The sequence below is a fragment of the Nannobrachium achirus genome, assembly GCF_963921795.1.
Source record: "Nannobrachium achirus genome assembly, chromosome: 22".
Taxonomy (NCBI): Eukaryota; Metazoa; Chordata; class Actinopteri; order Myctophiformes; family Myctophidae; genus Nannobrachium; species Nannobrachium achirus.
The window spans coordinates 15712763-15732340 of record NC_137829.1 but is presented as its reverse complement, the minus strand read 5'-3'; the positions used below and the strand labels follow the sequence as shown (position 1 = coordinate 15732340).

Here is a 19578-nt window from a genome sequence, read left to right as displayed (position 1 = left end):
TTAAAAAAAAAGAAAATTATTAAGGATTAGTTTTGTAAAAGAAGCAGAGGATGGTCTGACCTAAGACGGTAACTGAGCATGTGCACTGGTCCTTTCCAACTTTATTGGACACCTCCATCCTGTACTCAGAAGTGTCTCCTTTTTCTGCAGTAAGAATCTTTAGGCTGGAAACATTGTCCTTGAGAGTCATTTTATATTTACGACCAGTCGTGATCTCCTTCCCGTCTTTAAACCATTTCACTTTAAGTTCTGGGCTCCCAGCGATTGTACACTCCATGTTGGCTGAATCTCCTGCTGTTACACTGATGGACTCTGCAGGTTCTACGATTCTGGCAGGTTCTGGGATGAAATAGAACCAGTTATGAAGAGTGAACAGCTTACATAAGGGAATACGCTTTTGTTTGTTCGTTTTGAATAATGGTCTTATATACGATTGTCTATGCACATAAATCTCAGTTGAAGTAATCTTCTGACCTTGCACGGTTAGAGTGGAGTCACATTTCTGCTGGCCAGCCTCATTCTCGGCTTGGCACGTGTACTTGCCACCGTGGCCAATGGCCACTACTGTAAACAAAAGGCTAGCAACGTTGTTGTCAAACTCCATCTTGACGTTTGGATCGTCATCTCTCAGTATCTCAGAGTCTTTCATCCATTTAACAGTGATGGGAGCTGAGCCTTTTAGGGTTCCCTGCAATTTCACTGCATTTCCCAACACCGCAGTGGCACTCTCCACTCTCTTTGAGAATACTGGCGGCTCTGTACAAAACACATCATAATCAACAGACTGGGTCTAACGCATCATGACTCAACCGGGATACATCTATTTCATCTAGTGCTGCAACTATTAGCAAATATTTTATGTAATAATTTTTTGCTTGAATAACCGATAAGCAAGTTGAACCGATTAACCACTTAAGCTTTATTGTTTAATTTGGCACAGTGTCATGTTAAGATAAATACAAATTGGCGATCTACAAGTTCACAACAGGTGACCCATTGTGCGCTTGAGATAGATATTTTCACTATTAAATAGTGAAAATATCTAAAACCTAAAAAAGAGATATTTTCGCCTATAATCACATGCCTAAAAGGGTGACGAATTATTCATTGATTCTTTTACTAGATTATCGTGATTTTAATTTTATTATTATCGATCAAATCGATTAGTAACTGCTGTACCCCTGCTGTGTCAAACTAACCTTTCAGCTTGACCTGTGCCTTGGTGGTGACTTTACCCACACTGTTGGACACGACACACTGATAATCTCCCACGTCGGCACTTTCGAACGACTGGATCTCCAGCCTGACGAGAGAATCCTGGGAAATGATCTTATATTTGCGATCGGTGGAGATGGCCTTCTTGTTTTTGAACCATGCGATGTCAAAAGGAGCGCTGCCTGTGATCTCACACTGCAGCTGAGCAGCGGTTCCCTTCACAGTCTCTACTGTCTGAAGCTCCTTTCTAATGGATGGAGGCTCTGAGAGTCGGGAGAACATGGTTACAAAAGACCTTCACTGAACTCTCACTGAATAATATTACTCGTTATATGGCTCTTTACGACTACAAACCGATAGCACCTTCCATGATAGCCTGAAACCTTCCAGAACACATCGAGTTCTGTGTGATATTTTGTTCCATTAAAACCAGAACCATCACTGAAAGGAGGCACGTCATAAGGATAGCCTCTGTGTATATTATCAGTTTGATTTAGCTGTTTAATATTTTAAAACATGTTCAAATACCGGTATATATATGTTTTTTATGTATTTATTTATTATTATTTTATTTTATTTGAATAGTGAATTTCTTTTTTGGACATTTCTGAAAAGCTGGGCCAAAATTACGAGAACCTTATTTGAAACTCAGCATGTTATGGAAGGAAACCCAGAACCCATGAAATAGGCTTATTCTTGTAGTGGAGAAGAGCAATTAGTGAACAGTGTCTGACTGACAAACCTTTAACTGCTATCTGTGTGTTGCAGCTTTCACTCCCAGCGTTATTTGACACCTCACATGTGTACTTTCCACTGTCTGTGACAATAAGATTGATGATCTCCAAAGTGGCGACGCCACTCTTGAGAGAGATTTTGTATTTGTCTCCGTCACTAAGCTCTATCTCATTCCAGAACCAGCGAACGCAGAGTTCAGGCGATCCTTTGATGGTGCACTGCAGGCGTGCGGCTATGCCCTGTTTCCAAGTAACATTTGGCTCCATTTTCTTTACAAACGAGGGGGGCTCTGAAAAGAGTGTTTTACCATTGCAAATAGAAGAAAGAGAAAATAGGAATAATCACCACGGTGAAAGGGTGAAAAACAAAATCAATTGTGGAAAAAACTAAATAAAAACTAAAGTGCGAAAAACTAAAGAAAGTGTGAAAGACAAAAGAAAGTATGAGGAAAAAAAGAAGGTGCGAAAGACAAAAGTATGAGAAACGAAAGAATGTGTGAAAGACAAAAGCAAAAGGAAGAGCAAGACAATAGCATTTAGCACCAGCACACAAGAGTGCTGAAGAGCCTTGACTTCAGCATCACTCCACCAGCTCCTTTCGAGAGAACAACAATGTTCGTTAAAAAAAAACCCTGAAGATCAGCAAGATCTCACAAGAAAGATCTTACCTTGCACTGTCACCTGCGCCTCGCAGGTCGAACTGCCAGCCTCGTTTGTGGCTGTGCACATGTATTTCCCAGAGTCCTTTACTTTGGACTTTGGTATCTCGAGAACGGCCACCTTGTCCTCGAAGGACATTTTGCAATCCATGGTGGTGTGGCACTTTTTGCCATCTCTGGTCCAGGTGGTGGTGACACTCGTGTCCTCATCCACCTGGCACTCCAGCCTCAGTGGCTCATCCACCGCTGTTGACAGCGACGCAATGCACTTCACGAAGCTGGGTTTGTTGATAACCCTGAGCTCAGTGCTGAAAGTAGCGGTTCCAACTTTGTTGGAAGCCTTACAGAGATACATACCCTGGTCACTCGTCTCAAGTCTTTTAATCTGTAGAGAACATTTGTTCTTTTCGCTTTTCATGACATAGTTTTCCCCTGCTGAAGTGATGGCCATGTTGTCCTTGTGCCAGACAATGTCCATGGGCGAGGAACCAGTGAGCGAACACTGGAACAGCGCTTGTTTGCCGACAAATAAAGTCATTGGGTCTGGTTTCGATACAAATACCGGTGGATACATTTCTAAGGAGAGCAGGTAGAACATCATGTAAATAGTAGGAAACCACCATGTGCATATTATAATGCATCGAAAACACATTAAATAATACTTTACAGCATTTCAACAAGACAACAAAAATCGTTATGTTGTGGGTCTTACCGGTTACAATGAGTGTTGCAGAACAGCTGTCGGAGCCAAACTGGTTAGTGGCCTTGCATGTGTATTCTCCACTGTCCACCTTCATTGGTTTCACCACCTCCAGGGATGAAGTGGTCGGGCGACTGATGATCCTGTATTTTTCGCCGTGTTTGAGCTCCTGGTCAGCCTTGTACCATCTGAAGGTGACGTTGGGGGCGTCCTCGATCTCACATTCAAACCTGGCAGCGCTTCCAACGTTGATCTCGATGGGGGCTATTTTTTGCTTGAAGACAGGTGGCACTATGGCACGCACAGAGGAAGTAAAAAGGTCAAGTTAGTATTGAGTATTGTGGGACAAGTTATAGTTTTTTTTTTATGTATAATGAGAAACAGGAGCAGGAATGGTGGATTGTGACAACAATGGTGGGAGACATTCCAGGAGTGACTGTGGAGGAGAAAGATGGTGGGGTAATCTGGCTGAAAGACAACGAGAACACCAGCCCCATCGGCCATATTTGCACAGCACCATTTTTCCATGTGTTTATGTGTATATATAAAATTCCATTAAAATTCAATTCATACTGTACGATTATTTTGCCAGTTAAACAATTTTAAACTGGCTTCCATTTCTTTTATTTGTTTTCATTGCCAAAATAACAAGCACACGTTTACACGATTTACACGATTTAAGTCAAATTGTCTCAGCCAGAGGCTGAGACAATTTGGGGGTCCTTAATTGGCATGGAAATGTTTGGGACCTCCTGCTCTAGACAAAGGCTCTAACATGGGGCTGGGTTCAGGCTGGGAGGAAAAGATGACACCATGACAGATTGAAATGCTGGAGGCATGCAAACCATTGCAACCCAGTGAAGTAAATGGAACAAGAGTGAATTATGACATTTCATGGATGGAAAATAAAAACACACATTTTCATAGTATGGTGACCGTGAAAAGAACATGAAATGAAATGGAGCCTGTAGGCCAGTATCATGATAGTCTTATTAGCCAGATGCTTAGCTCCGGGTGACAATTAAGCATTTGGCTTGACTCTAATATTCCTGGCCTACAAGCTGGAGACCCTGCAGTGGTGTGGATGAGGTGAGTTAGTGCTGTACAGTGACCTGCCAGGGAACTCATGCTGAGCTGTGAAATGACACAGAGGTGAAGCCTGTTGTCATGAGGACACAACAGATCCTCCATAAAGTGACTTATTAGTGAAGATAAAGGATTACACTGTATGCCTAATTAATGCTCATGTCATACAGTGGTGTCGCGGACAGAAAATGGCCGATCTGTAAGCTCACAACGAGTCGCGACCGCAACACGTTGTGAGCTTATATTTTGACTATTTTCGGTCTGTCACACCGTCATAAAACAAAGCATAAATTGAGCTTTAGAATGTAATTGAAGCCTCTGTTAGTCTTGTGTGGAATAATGAGTGACAAGATAATTTTAGAAGACCCATTATTCAAACCTCTGGAGACCACAATGAGTGTTGAGGTTGTTGTCGTCTTGCCCACTTCATTCTCAGCCTCACAGACATATTCTCCTTGATGTTTTTCCTTGATAACTTTGTTGATTGTTAGTGTGTACGTGTCGTGATCTGTAGAACACTTGAACTCTTTGCCAGACTTCACCAATTGTCCGTTGAAAAACCAGTTCACCTTGGTGACATGCTTAATGGTCGTGCTGAGGGTCATCTTACTGTCCTCTTCAATGGATACGTCCTCCAGAGAGGTGACTACTACGGGGTATTCTCTCTGTTCTGGTCTGGACACTGTCATCACCTGTTTGAATGTCTCTTCCCTGTGTTCCCTCTGGACACTAATGTCCACAGACTTCTCTGTGGGGACAGGCGCAGGGGGGAGGGCGGTGGTGATGTCAGCAGCTCCTACGTCTCTTGTGCGGCCTTTCACCGACACAGACCTAACCTCCTGCCTGGAGACCTGCACTGACTGCTCAAACTCCATGTGGGCTTCTGTAGACACTTTGACCACCTGGGAAAAGTCTGTCTGCTCCAGCTGAGCTGCCTTGGATTCCTGGACAACGAGCCGTTGTTCGGCTGTGGCGGATTTAAGAGCCATTTTAGATTGCGTTTTGAGAGCGGCGGCTTGAATCTTGACAGCAGTGAAATCCACTGCGCTCTCTGCTACACTCACCGTCTCCACCACGGATGACTGCATCTCTTTGGAGCGGGCTGAGCTGACCTGTGCTTTCTGAGGCCTGTCTATCTGCATGGTACCAGGCTGTTCTGATGTGAGAACATGCTGCTCCTGGTAAACTAGAGCATGGAGAGCGGCCTGCAGTTCAGTCCTGAGGTCAGCCATCTGGGGGTATTTTCCCTCAAAAGCCAGGGTGATTTCTAAGGGGGCGCCCGCTGTTGTGATGAGGTATGTAAACACGGAACGTTTGGGCTCTTTCTGAACCTTGACTTCCTGTATCTGAGCTGCCTCTAACCTCCCGACAACATCAGCCAGTAACAGAGGCTGGTCGCGGGCCACAGCAGACTGCAGCGCATCTTTCAGTTGACGCTTGATATTCACACTGGATGCTTTGGGAATCTGAATCACAAAAGTCATCTCTTTTGGAAGAGCTGTGCTTTCTTTGGACTCTGAGGCCATAAGGGGCAGCTTAGGCTGTGTAGTGACACTAACTTTAGTTGACTCTGACTTAACAATCTCCTGAGAGACCTCGCCCATCAGAACTTGTTTTTCGTCCATCAGTATCGACTGTCTGACTGACTGACCCTCCTGGATCTGCACAGCAAAGTCCTGCTCTGCTGCTGCCAGAGGCACACTGCTCTCCGTAGAGATTTCCTTCTCCTCTATCTGCACAGGCTCTGTGGGGACTTTGGGCTCCACGGCTGTCTGACAAGTAAATCTGTCTATGGCTGTTAGGCTCTCGGTATGACCTTCTTCCAAGGCCTGGCTATCTGCTACACTGGTGACGTGGATCACATTCCAGCGCTCCTCCTTCTGAACTAAAGCGCGCTGCTGTTTAGCGTCGCTGGTGAAGGGAGTCTCCTTCGGGAGCTGCATGGGCTGAGAGGAGACGTGGAGAACCTTCTGGGGTCTGGGTTCTGTTCTAAGCTGGGGCTGAACTCCGGTCACAGACACATCTAAATGTTTGTGATAATCTGCCGTGAGCTCAAGTCTCTCCTCTGATGTGGCTGCATGTCTCCTGGCCTTTTCCTGTTTCTGTGCTGCCACCTGCTGGTCAGGCTTCTCAACAATAAGAATGCCCTCTTTGGGTAATGTCTGCTCTGACTGAGTTGAGTGGAGATGTAGTGGAGTCTGGGTCTCTTTCTGTGGTTGTATGGTCATAGTGCTGGCTTTGGCCTCAAACTCTGATGTGTCCTCACACACAACTGTCTTCTGCTCATCCTGGGTGACAGTGTGCAACAGAGTGGGACTTTTCCTGGCACCTGCCTTCTCTGGCACCGGTTTCTCACAAGTGAACCTTTTCTCAGATGGGAGAAGGTCCTGATCTGTGATCACCTGCAGGTGTAACAACTGTTCTCCCTCCACCTGTGACTGAAGGGACAAAGCACTGTCCAGACTGGGCAGATGCTGGGTGTGCTCAGCTTGGAGAGTCTGTTTCTCCTCAGCTGTAAGAGCTGACTTCATCACTCTATCCTTACACAGCTGGGCTGTCTCCTGGCCAGGCCTTTCCGTGGAGAACTTGGTCTCCTTAGATAAAGTATGTTTGGACTCACTAACTGAAGCCAGAATAGGTCTGGGTGGCTCTTTGCCTGTTGAGGACTTGACAGCAGAATGTGCACTATCTATCACTGTGGTGTGACCCTCAGCGAGCAGCCGCTGTTCTGTCGACTGAGCTGAGTATAAGATCTTAACTCCCTCTTTGACTTTATAGCTCTTCTCCTCCTGTGGTTTTGGGATTTCATGGGACTGTTCTTTCAGCATAGACAGCTGGGATTCCACCTGATGTCCACTGACTAGATGTTTAGGTTCTGATGTTGGCTGCACCTTGCTGGACCTCCTGTCAGTGGGAGGCCCTGTGCTAACAGTAGAAAGAGGAGTGAGCTCCTCGGCTACAGCTGACATCACCTGTGACCTCTTCTCCCTAGCAGTGTGCAGCTGAATGACCTCAGGACTCTGGATGCGTTCACAGTGTTGCTCAGTGAGGTCCTGCCTCTCCTGGACAGAGGACGTAAAGGCAGCAGCGTGAAGCTGTTTTAACGGAACGGCTGACACCTGAGGGGGATGGGTGGGGGCCACAGACACCCTCTCCTCCACCTTATGAGACTGCAGCACTGCAGCCTGCTGTGTGACCTGCTCTCTGTGTAGAGTAGCAGCTGAGATATCCAGCTCTCCAAGAGCTGCCACCTGTTCACTGGGAATAATCTGTCTGTCCTCAGTACCAATGGTGTAGACCATCTGGTCTGATCTGTCCTGACCTGGACCACGCACCTGGTACAAACGGGATTCAGTGGCTTCTTCCGTCACTGAGACTTTATACGCTTTAGTCTGAACCGTTCTGTGCTGTTCCTGTTGCCGGGACACAGACACAGACACCGTCTCCCTGAACACGACCAGCTCAGCGCTACAAGACGCCTGTCCAAACTGGTTGGAAGCCTTGCATGAGTAGACGCCGCTGTCATCCTGCTTGACAGCCTGCATGTTGAGGCTGCCAGAGCCGTCAGCGTTGGCCTCAATCACACACTTCCTACTGGGCTGAATCTGAAACGCCCCCTTATACCAGTTCACCACAGGGACTGGGTCGCCGGTGGCTTTGTACTTAAAAGACACGTCGCCTCCCTCCGCGCATCGCACAGAGTTGATCTGAACTGTGAAAGTAGGGGGCTGACCCGTGACCTTAAACATCTTCTCTACCCATTTCTCTGCCTGGATAATGTCCTTCTGTTTCACCTCAAGGTACGTAGTACAGGTCGTTTGTCCAAACCGGTTAGTGGCCGTACAGGAGTACTCTCCCTCATACTGTTTTGTTACCTTGGTTATTATCAGTGTGTACTCCTCTCTCTCCTCTATCAGTTTGTAAACCGAGGAGCTCTGGATTAATTTTCCATTGTGGAACCACTGAACAGTGGGTTTAGGGAACCCAGACAGTGTGACGGTAAACCTAGCTGTCTCTCCATCAGCCGCGGCTGCTGCTGGAGAGAGTTGGGAAAGGAAAACTGGCTTTTCTTTTTTCTTCTCTAAAGAGCTAGAGAAACGTTTGGATTCTGGCTCGAGTTCAAGTGTCTTGGTTTTTTGTGGAAGCTGTATTCCAGTATAGTAGGTTTCTTCTTGTTCCTCCGTGGTGGTGATGATGGTGCTAGAATGCTCTGTCAGGAAATAATAATGAGCAAGGTTCATAATCATATCTGGAACAAGACAACTAGCCAGGTCAAAGTTCACTGTGGGAGAATAAATGGTGAATATGAACAAGGCTTTGGGTAAGATCAATTTAAAACCAAAGTGTTTTTTTTTTGTTTGTTTTTATGATCAACTGCTGATATGATATACCTTTTATATTCTTGGTAACACTTATGCATCCAATGTCTAAACATACCTATAATTCATATAATCTGCTTATAACTAAACCCATTTATAATGAGACTTCCTATGCATCCCATGATAATAATAATTATTATTAAGACAGACAGCTTGGGCTGAAGAATGTTAACGTTGAGTCAACGTGAGAGAAACTGGAATCACTGGCTTGGTTTTATGGCACCATAAAGAAACTCAATTTATAATCTGTCACAAGTGATAGGCAAGTGTTTTCACTTCCTGAAAAGAACTAAGCTATGTGTCGAATTGCAGCATTTTATTTTTATTTTTTGCTGGAAGATCTGTCCTTTGCAGGTGACACTATCATGCAACAGATTATAAATTAGGCATAACAAAAGCATGTTCATTTGTTTGTGTATTAGTGTGTAGAAAATTATATTGTTGGCCCTCCTGTTTGTTGTCTTGTTGTTTTTGTTTTGTCTACAAGCACCAGCAAAATGCAACCAGTGGGAATCACCAAAGACTAAATAATGAATGATTAAACATTTTATACAACCTTTTTATGATTAAAACTGCCTGCAATCTGGGACTTATTTTAAGGAATAAAATAATATATTAACCAATCTCTATGGTAGAATGTACTAATGCTGGTATTGGAGATGGTACATCTGCAGTGGTTGGAAGTGGTCTCCCTAGTCTTCCATTGAGAGATTTACACCCTGGTGTCGGGTAGGACACTCATAAGCCCATATGCCTCTGGCCAAGTGTGAGATTCCTCTTACAGTAGATGTTTGGGCAGTGGCGGAATAGGACTTCACTCCTTTTCAATCTATCTTCATATACTGTAATTGGTCCTCACTAATGTTCATGATAAAATAGCACATTTGTTTTCAACACGGTCTGTGGGCAGTTCAGAAATCATCGATGGGGAAATAGAAACTGTAGGCTTTCTATTCATGGAGTGTATTTGTAGTCCTACACCGTCCATGTTGAGGACCAACAAAGGTGTTTCAATTGTCTGATTGGCATAGAATTAATGTTCTACGCCAATCAGAGCACTTGAGTTGGTCCTCAACATGGCCGCTGTAGGACTACAAATGCAACCCATGAATTCCTGAAAAGTTACAATGTTATAATGGAAGCCATTGTTATTGCGATAATACACATTTTTCTGAACTCCCCAGAGCCTTCCTTCTTTTTTGCTATTTTATTGTGAACATGATTGAGGACCAATTATATGAAAATAGTCAATACTGTAATGTAGAAATACTCTGTTAACAGTCTGCTAAAAGTCTGGAAAAGAAAAATGAACCTGCATACCCATTATGCATAAAGTCCCATTTCAAGTTTTCAAATGTATACAAATCTTTTGAAAATAGCAGATCTACAAGCTCACAATGAGCTTGTAGATCAGTTATTTTCAAATGGCCAAAATGCACAGTATATATGGGCGGAAGTAGTTAAAGTATGTTTTGTAATAATACTCAAAATCTTCAAAGTAACAAACGTTATCAAATAATTGTAGTGGAGTAAATTGTAATATTTGTCTCTATATGGAGTGGAGTAAGTAAAAGTATTGGAAATTCTCCAGTAAATTAAAAGATATGCAGGCGCAGTTCAGGCCAAAGGTGGTACTGCAGCTGAAAATGCTCTGAGAGCCATTCAAAAATGAGAGGCTCTCTATTCAGGAGTAATTTAGCCTCAAACCTTTTGAAAAACGTTTTTTTGGGACATAAACAACATGACATAAATACTTTTTAAATGCATGGTGTATATATACAAGCTCACAGCGCGGCACCGAGTGCCGCGTTGCAAGCTTGTAGATCTGCTATTTTTGAAAAATTGTGAAAATCTGTGCGGAGTCTGAATATTTGAAATCCTTCTAAGGTTTTTTGAAAAACCTATGTTTCTATGTCAGTGACGCTCCAACTTTTTTATGTGAAGGACCCCCAAAATGATATGTATTTTCCACGGACCCCCATCTCAAAATATTTAGTTCCAGGGACCCCCCAGAAGCAAAATTTGAGTTAAAAATGTTTGTTTAAAAAGTACATAATTATATTCAAAGATTTGCACACATTTTCACAACTTTTCAAAAATAGCAGATCTACAAGCTCGCACTTGTATATCTGCTATTTTTCAATAGCTAAAGACAGGCCCCTCCACCCTGGGCCCTAGTAACTCAGTCCCACTCCCCCCCCCCCCTTGCGACACCCCTAGACACCACCAAACTAAAAACATACACAGTCTTCATCTTTACACCATCTCCTTTATTTATTTATATTATTTATTTATACTTACAGCATAAAATCATATAAACTCTGAGGAAAAAAAACATTGATTTCTGTACAAATAATTATGTTTTCTCTCACTCTCTTTATTGCTGTTTATGGCCAACTGGAAATTTCGTAATGAACTCAACTGATTTCTAACATACTGTACTCTCTCTAAAATGACTATATATTTACAACACATCTTCTAAAACGTACTTCCAAAAAAAAAAAAAAAGAGGAAAAGAAAAAAGTTTCACAGTCAGTCAAAACCTCTAACAACGCACATTTCCAATAAATACTATGGAATCATTTCACCACACCAACAATGAATTCAAGTTATCTAACTTCCCACATAATAAAATATTTTCTTGAAGCTTACTTTGACTTGAGACAAATTTTACCAATATTAATTAGCTTTCAATTTGATGATTGTTTTAACGAAACAAAATTCAACCTAACACAATGTATTTTTTTTATTGATAAGAATGGCTACGATATCTATATGTTGTGTTTTACAATATGTACCAAAATGCTAACAGATGTTAAAACAAGTTGGTAACAGTTTCCTATAAGTTACTGTATAAAAATAAAACATGTTTTATATCTGACCAACAAAAACTTTGTGAGGCTGAAACCCTTTTTTCCCTAATTCGCTGATGTGTTGAGGGGATTGTTTAATGTAACGTGTTACCAAACAAACATGTATTTATTATTATCTCTGTTGTTTTTAATTGCAAACCAATTAAAACAAAATTAAAAAACATTTAGACACCGGTGTAAATATAAACTTTGATAAACCTCTCATCAGCAGACTGATTAAACCAAAAGAAAAAAGAAAAGATACAAATGTTTTTATTATTTGACCATATAAACACTACAACCTTCATTTTACACTTTCCAAGTTGAACTACTTAACCCTGTATACTTAGTTGATCGGTGACCTCTAAATTAAATATCTTTGCCAAAAATAGGCAATCTGCAAGGTCACAGCACGTTGTGTTGAAGTGTGTTGTGAACTTGTAGATCAGCTATTTTCGCCAAATATTTGCCTATTATGACATGCCCCAGAATAGGGACGCTAGGGTTTAAGTGGTTAGAATACCTTCAACAGAGCAGAGGTTTCAATGGAACCAGACTGATTTTGGATAACACACTTGTACTCCCCAGCATCACTCTGTGCAACGTTAGTTAAGAGCAGATTGAAATGACCAGCGGCTTTCTCCTGTATGATACACCTGCTGTCTGTGACAGCGTCTCCGTCTTTAAACCACTCGGCAGTAGGGCCGGGCTTACCGCTAACTAGACACTGGAGAATTACCGGCGTCCCGAGTGCAGCCGTAACGTTAGTAAGTGGGATGATACATTTAGGAGGGGTCTCTGTCACCTGGAAATGGAAGCTACACATGTCAGACGACTTTCCCTTGAACTCTATCTTGTCGTCTTTTGCCGGGTCTGCAAAAACGTCAAAGTTGATGCTAACGTATTTCTCTCCGTGTTCGCTTGTTTCGTGATCGGTGTTGGCTACCAGCCTGACTGCCCTCTGAGACTCATCTGCTTCGTGCTGAAACTCAAACTCAAGCTCGATCTCTGATGCCTGCTCGCCATCAAACGTGTTACCAACCATCATGTCAAACTTCTGAGGCTGGACCTTTGCACTGCCTAGAGAGACTGCAGTCAGCTCTCTGCCTCTGGTGTTCCCTGAGAAAGCCTTTGCGCTCAACACCTGGAGGGAGGCTCGACACAAGGTCTCCCCTACCACATTAATGGCCCTACATGTGTACACCCCACTGTCCTGAGATGTGACTTTACATATCTTAAGGAAGTGGTTGTCTCCGTCGGAGGACTGGAGGTATTTCTTGTTATCATGGGGGATTTTCTTGTCGCCTTTGAACCAGGAGACAATGGGCGACGGCATTCCCATCAGAGAACATTCAAACATTACTGTGGTGCTCTCGGGGGATTCCATGTCGCAGATGGGATTGATGAATCTCGGGGGCATCTCAGTGACCTCGAAAGCAATTTTAAGGTCATCATTCTCCTGAGTAACAAAGTCCACAGTTCCCTCCTCATACATACTAGGTAAGACGTCCAAGGATATGATCATACTCTTATTATCAGCAGTGTACTCAGGAATGGTGATGATCTTTATCTGTCTCTCAAACTCTTTCACATCATTTTCATCTAGCTCTACCTCCAGCAGGATCTCCTGTGGTGACGGAGATCTCGAGGAGTCGTTCTCCTCAACATCAAACTGCATCAAATGCTGTTGAGTGACAGTAGGTGGAGCCGGCATGAACCTCACCTCCTGGGATACAACTACAACTAAGGCAACACTCCTGGCTTCGCCTACGTAGTTCACAGCCTCGCAGATGTACTCGCCCTGGTCTGCTTTTGTGACAGAGTGAATGGTCAGTCTGATGTTATCCCCATCTCTGCTCATTCTCACCCTGTCATCTGCTACCAGCTGGGTTTTGTTCCGGAACCATCTCACCTCAGGAGATGGGAGGCCAAACACCTCAGCGTAGAAAGTCAAGGACTCATTTTCAAACACTCTCTTCTTGGTGAGAGGTTTAAGGAAGGCAGGAGGGATACCCTGCACCTTTTCCTGCACAGGGCCCAGGCCTAGAGCAGGACCCCTGCCCTCAGTGAGGATCCTACTCTCGTCCAAAGTTAGGACAGAATGAGTGGTCTCATCAGAAGGGGACCTCAGGTACTGAGCTGGAGAAAAGAACCTCTCACTGGAGTCATCAGTAGAGGCTCGCTTGTACCCTATAGGAGAGAAGGATAACTCTTGGGGGGTTGTAAAATGACCAGGGCTGTCAGTGGCAGATCTGTGGAAGGACTCTGCGATTGGTTGTGAGATTTCAGTGGAGGTGGCAGGAGTATAGAACCTGTCAGCTACCTCTGCTATCTCCTCACTAAAGGTGCTGCCTATCTCAATAGACATCTCAGACTCAGGTGACAGTGGCCTGCTCCCTTCAGTTGGAGGGTTGTAGTAGTCATACACAGCATTGAATGTGACTTCCTCTATCTCCATAGAACTGACACCAGCCACTGCCTCCACCTCACTCGAGATTGAGTCCAAATCACTACTGTCCTGTTTGGATACAGGAACCTTCTGGGGTTGCTGTGCTGCAACATAGTCAGCCTCCAAATCAAATTGCTGGGATGTGCTTTCAGCTTTGGGCTCAACAACCAGAGGTTGTACTGAAGAGACCTCCTCCATGTGTTCCTCAGCCATAGCACCAGCCTCAACCTCTGTGATGTCAACCTGGGAGTCTGGCATGCTGAGGAAGACACCACTGTCAAGCTCCTCACTGACAGACGTAGCCCCTTCATTCACATATTTAACTTCCTCGCTAATATGGTCTGTCGTCTCCTCAAGCTCCTCAATAATATCCGTCACCTCCTCACTGATGTCTTTAGCCTCACTGCGAACCAGACCAGATCTGACAGATGTTTTCTGTTTCTCAGCACTTACTTTAGGCTTAACAACCTTTGCTTCTGAGGCTCTCTCACACTGGAAAGGTATGAAGCTGCTGGTTTTTTCAAACGTACGAACAGCATCCCCTCTTGCCATCTCCTCTAATAAACCTGCCTGGATATGTGCAGGTTTGTCTGGCAGCAGAGCCCGAGGTCTGACCAGCTCCGGTGACTCCTGCACTACCCCTACAAATGGTTTGATGGGCTGGAAGGTCTCAGGAGCAGGAATTATATCACTGTCTTTTCCTGACTCAGTTGTTCTCTCTTCCTGCTGCTCGGTGGTAATGCCCACAGCTGGGATAAACTCCCCAGGGAATACAGATTCCTTCCTCTGCTCCACTGGAGGAGGAGGAGAGGACGTGAATGCCACAGGCGAGTCTGACTCAAATGCCTGTTTGATCTGAGAAACTTTGATTACAGCAGCGGAGGCTTGTAGACCGCAGCCAGATATAACTGGAGGTTCTCTGGACAAACCTGGTTTGATTTTTGACACTTTGGCCAGCCCCTGTCCTGTACTCTGTGAACTGCCAGATGCAGCTGTTGGTTTCTTTATGTATCCAGACTCAGGGACAGGAGACAATGCTACTCCACCCTCAGAAAACTGAACAGGCTCAGCTATTTGTAAAGATACATCAGCGATGCTCACAACCTCTCCCAGCTTATTCCTGGCAACACATTTATAAACCCCAGCATTGATATATGTTAAGTTATCAATGTATAACCTGTAACTTCTGTCATGCTCCTCAACTCTGTATTGTCCAGAGGGACTCTTAAGGCAAACATCATCATGATACCATACAACATCCGGTCTAGGTTCTCCTGCAACTACACATTCCAATGCAGCAGTCTCACCCTCTGAGCAGCTGATGTTCTCTAACTCAGTGACCACCTGAGGGGCCTCCCCAACAACATCAAAGGAGAACGTAAACTTGTGTTTTACAGTCTGAGATGCTGCCTCATCACCAGGCACATCTGAAATATTATCTTCAACAACGATTGGAGCCGTATCCTTGCCACCTTCCTCTGCCATTTCAGGGACAGGTGTGGGAGCTGTGACTCTGATCTCCACAGGGGAGGAGTCGTAGGAGTCATCAGAGCGGCAGGGTTTGCGAATGACAGCCTCGGGCACCTGGAGTGTGGCTTTCCCTGACTCCATATAGTACCCAAGTTCCTCATCCACACATTCCTGACTCACCGCTGTCTCCTCAGTCACTATCACCTCCTGCTGTGTCACCCGTGAGGCTCTCACCAGTTTCTCATCACAGATCTCCAAAGTGGCACTACAGATGGCTTTACCATGTTTGTTGGTGATGGCACAGTCAAATGTTCCCTCGTGGTCTGTGGTGGGGTAATAGACTGTGAGCTTTGATTCATTAGATTTGTTCATGATATCATAATCTGGGTTGTGGGCTAGTGGGTGACCATCTTTGAGCCAGGTGACCGTTGGCTTAGGGTCACCATGGAACTGGCAGGTAAACTCTGACATCTCGCCGATCTTTACTTTAAGGGGTGACATTTCTTTTACAAATGTTGGACGAGAGTCTGTCACAGTTTTATCACCTGTTGTTAACTTGCTTTCCTGTGCTGACTTCCTTGCCATCCCAAATTCAAGGTGCTCATCTATTATGTGTGCACTCCTATTCATCATAATTTCTTCTCTGCTCCTTCTATCCTCTCCCCTCACATTCTGTCTCATCTGAACACCCTCTCCTGACGTTTCCCTTTCTTCTCCTCTAGGCTCCACTTTCCTACTATCTGCTCTCTCAAGGCTCTCCTGTGAGCTTGGTGAACGCCTCCTCGCTGGCGACTCTTCTCTGGCCACCTTACGATGGCTGTCAGCCTGAGCGAGTTCAAAGCTCTCAACAGGCACACCTGTAAGCTGTGTAGGAGAGCGCCTTCTAATAGTATGACCAGTCACATCAACATGTTCATGTTGATCTAGAGCCCATTCCGGCTCCAGTTCAACCACCTCTTCTTGCTCTAAAATGTCCTCTTGCCAATTCAGGAGGCGCTGAGCTAATGCCTCCTCCTCACTGACAAAGTACTCGCTGTCTGTCTGCAGTCTGGTTTCACGGCCCTCTGTGGCCAGTTCCTGGGCTGGCGGCCAACGCAAATGCTCATCCTGCTCATCCTGGAACCCTGCAGGAACCGACTGACTGAGGAGGAACTTCTCTTTGGATGATCTATCTGGAGAAGACTTTCTGTGCTCAGGCTCAGCCGTTGGTTCTAATGCAGTGGCTCCCTTTGTCTCATCTGACTTCTCTGGCTGGTATGGTGAGTAAGGCTCCACCCAGTCTGACTCAACCTCCACAGTCTGTTCAGTCTGAACATCATGCTGCCAGTTCATAATCCTCTGTGCCAGGGCCTCCTCTTCACTGATAAACTGCTCTGTCTCAGCTTTCAAGACAGAGATGTTTTCCATTGACAGCTGGAGCTCACGCTCCTCTCTTGTCTTCTCAAATAATGGTTTCATTCTAGGTGATTTCTGCGCTACAGCGGCAGTTGCTTCAGCTTCGATGTCTGATGACCTGCTTCTCATTCTAGGTGATTTTTCAGCTGAGATGCTTTCCATACCCTGAGATGTCTGAACCTGTGAAGAAGAGACAACCTCTACTTCCTCTGCTCTTGATTTCATCCGTGGTGATCTAATCAGTGGCAATGCTTCAGGTTCTGATGACCTAGATCTAATTCTGGGGGATTTCTGGAAGGAAGGGACTGAAGCCTCTACTTCTACAACAGTTCTTTTCTCTACCACCTCCTCATGCTCAATGTGCGTTGGCTCTACTGGCAAGGGGAGATCAGTTTCAGGTTCAAATGTCTCCTCCTCTGACATCCGCATTCCCTGCTGCCATTTACGGATGCGAAGAGCGAGGAGTTTCTCCTCACACTCCATCCTCTCTGCGTCCAGACTCTTCTCATACTGAGCCTTTAGAGATTCCTCAGCAGGCTCATCTTCATAAGCCTCCACTACATCTCTTACTTTAACCTCTTCTGTGTCTGGATCGCTAAGCATCCTCCCATTCTTTGATCTATATGGCTTAAGTCTAGGTGATTTCTCCGTAGCCAACACCAAACCAACAGCTTCTCCTTTCTCAGTGTATTCAGTGGACTCAGTCTGACCCACTTCCATCTCTGTAACCTCCATCTTAACCTCAGTGACCTCACGATGAAGCTCATCTGCTGCAACATCTACCTGTGACTCTGCTGCAGTCTCTGAATACATTTTGCCAGACAGCTTCTCTCTCTGCCAAGGCAACACAGTATCATCCAGCTCGCCTTTCATCAACCGAATGGCCCGATTTCTCTGGGGGGACTGGGGTTCAAATGAGTGCCTGGCGCGACGCTGGGACGACTCTCCACTCTGAGATCCAGTCTGAGATGGAGGACCTGAGCTTCTACCATGAAACTCCCTACGGCCATCTCCCTGGTCAAAGGGTCGGTTGAAATTAGGCACATCAGGCAGAGAGGCGGGCTTGACCCTCAGCCTGTCTACATAGTCTGCATAGCTGGACTCACTGGCTACTGACTCCAGGTCAAACTCAGAGGAGGACATGGTTGAGGTGGACATCCTCTTTTTGTGTTTGACAGCCTTCTGCAGCGAGGTGAGCTTAGCTCTCACCTCGTTGTGAAGGCTCTCAGTGTCACTAAACTTGTCACTGTATCTGTCACTACACCTGTCACTGAATTTGTCACTGAACCTGCCGCCAGTCCGCCTGTCACAGTATATATCACTGAACCTGTCATTAAACCGCTCAGCCCTGTCAAACATCGGGGGAGGAGACCGGCCTCGCTCTGAGGCAGTTTCCAGTCTCTCTCGCTTTTGTGATTTCTCAGTTTCAGAGTCTTTCTCTTTGGACGGCGAGTCAGTCCTAAACAACACACTACGCACAAGAGAATTCTTAGATCTGGACCTGCCCTGATGGACCTTCGTCATTTTATCAAATGGAGACCCCACACACCTGAGATCCACCCTGATCTTCCTCTCCTTCCTCTGCTCCACCATGGAGTCTATGCTTTCATGGGCACTGGCCGTGCGCTTGACAAAGCTCAGATAATTAGCAGACTGCTCTTCTCTCAGTGACACTAGTAGTGATGCTGTTGTGTCTGCAGAACCCTCTGTGTTGAAGGCCAAAACCTTGTAACTACCCGAGTCCTTCTCTACAATACAATCAATAACCAGGCTACTGGTGTGCATGTGCATTATGCTCTCTGTACAGATCCTACGTCTGCGTTCTTTATTATTAATTGGCTTGTTATTATGGAACCACAGTATAGTTGGCGAGGGAAAGGCCGCCAGCTTACACTTGAGTGTTGCTGAGTCCCCCTCCAGCACTGACTGGAACTTTAGTTTTTTAGTGAATGAGGGTTTCATGTTTTCTGTCCATGACGTGACGGAGGATGTCCTGCTTGCACAGCGATCGGCTGAGACCAGCCCGTGATCCAAGAAGTCTTCGGTGTCTGAGAAGGCTCCTCGGAGCTGCCGGTTTCTGGTGACGGCCGATCTGCTCTCTTTACTGTAAAACTTTTCTGCAAACGAAAACGAGACACAGCCGTAAGTACAACACAGCCTCAGGGCTTTCAAAAGAAGGCAAAGGAATTTGAATGAATCATTAATGGAAATATTAAATGCATGCTGCAAGACACAAAGCCATAGAAAATAACAATGTCACTCACCATATTTGTTCGAATAAACGCAAGACTTGATTCTTTTTATAAGAAACCTGCTGGAGGTTTTGATCCTTCTTCTGTGGAAATTTCTTCAAAACAAATTACTGATTGATTAAAGAAGCAAATGTTTCCAAAATAAACCGAAGTCTCTTTGAATGTATAGATTTGGTCTCAGGGTATAATATTCCTTACCTGACTTGCAGACAGGAGAATAAACGCCCTTTCTAATCCTCAGACTTAGAGGGAAAAACGATTGTTATCTTTTAAACTTGCCCATAAAAGAATTGAGTGAGAAGGCGTTTATTCGAACTAATATAGTTTACTGGTGTTATTTAGAGTGCAAACCACAGGAATCACATCCCACTATCTGCAAGCCAGACT

General features: G+C 44.9%; 1 protein-coding gene across 1 annotated transcript in view; it reads right to left on the bottom strand.

Moving 5' to 3' along the window:
• Window positions 1-19578, bottom strand: part of LOC308307447 (titin-like) — a gene marked incomplete at both ends in the record, with an annotated part of 241805 nt that overhangs the window by 190387 nt on the left and 31840 nt on the right. Inside the window, 7 exons of the mRNA XM_080752712.1 lie at window positions 61-339; window positions 475-756; window positions 1200-1478; window positions 1958-2239; window positions 2618-3184; window positions 3321-3599; window positions 4774-8604. Coding sequence (XP_080608838.1) covers window positions 61-339; window positions 475-756; window positions 1200-1478; window positions 1958-2239; window positions 2618-3184; window positions 3321-3599; window positions 4774-8604 — 5799 coding nt within the window. The remainder of the gene's footprint in view (window positions 1-60; window positions 340-474; window positions 757-1199; window positions 1479-1957; window positions 2240-2617; window positions 3185-3320; window positions 3600-4773; window positions 8605-19578) is intronic.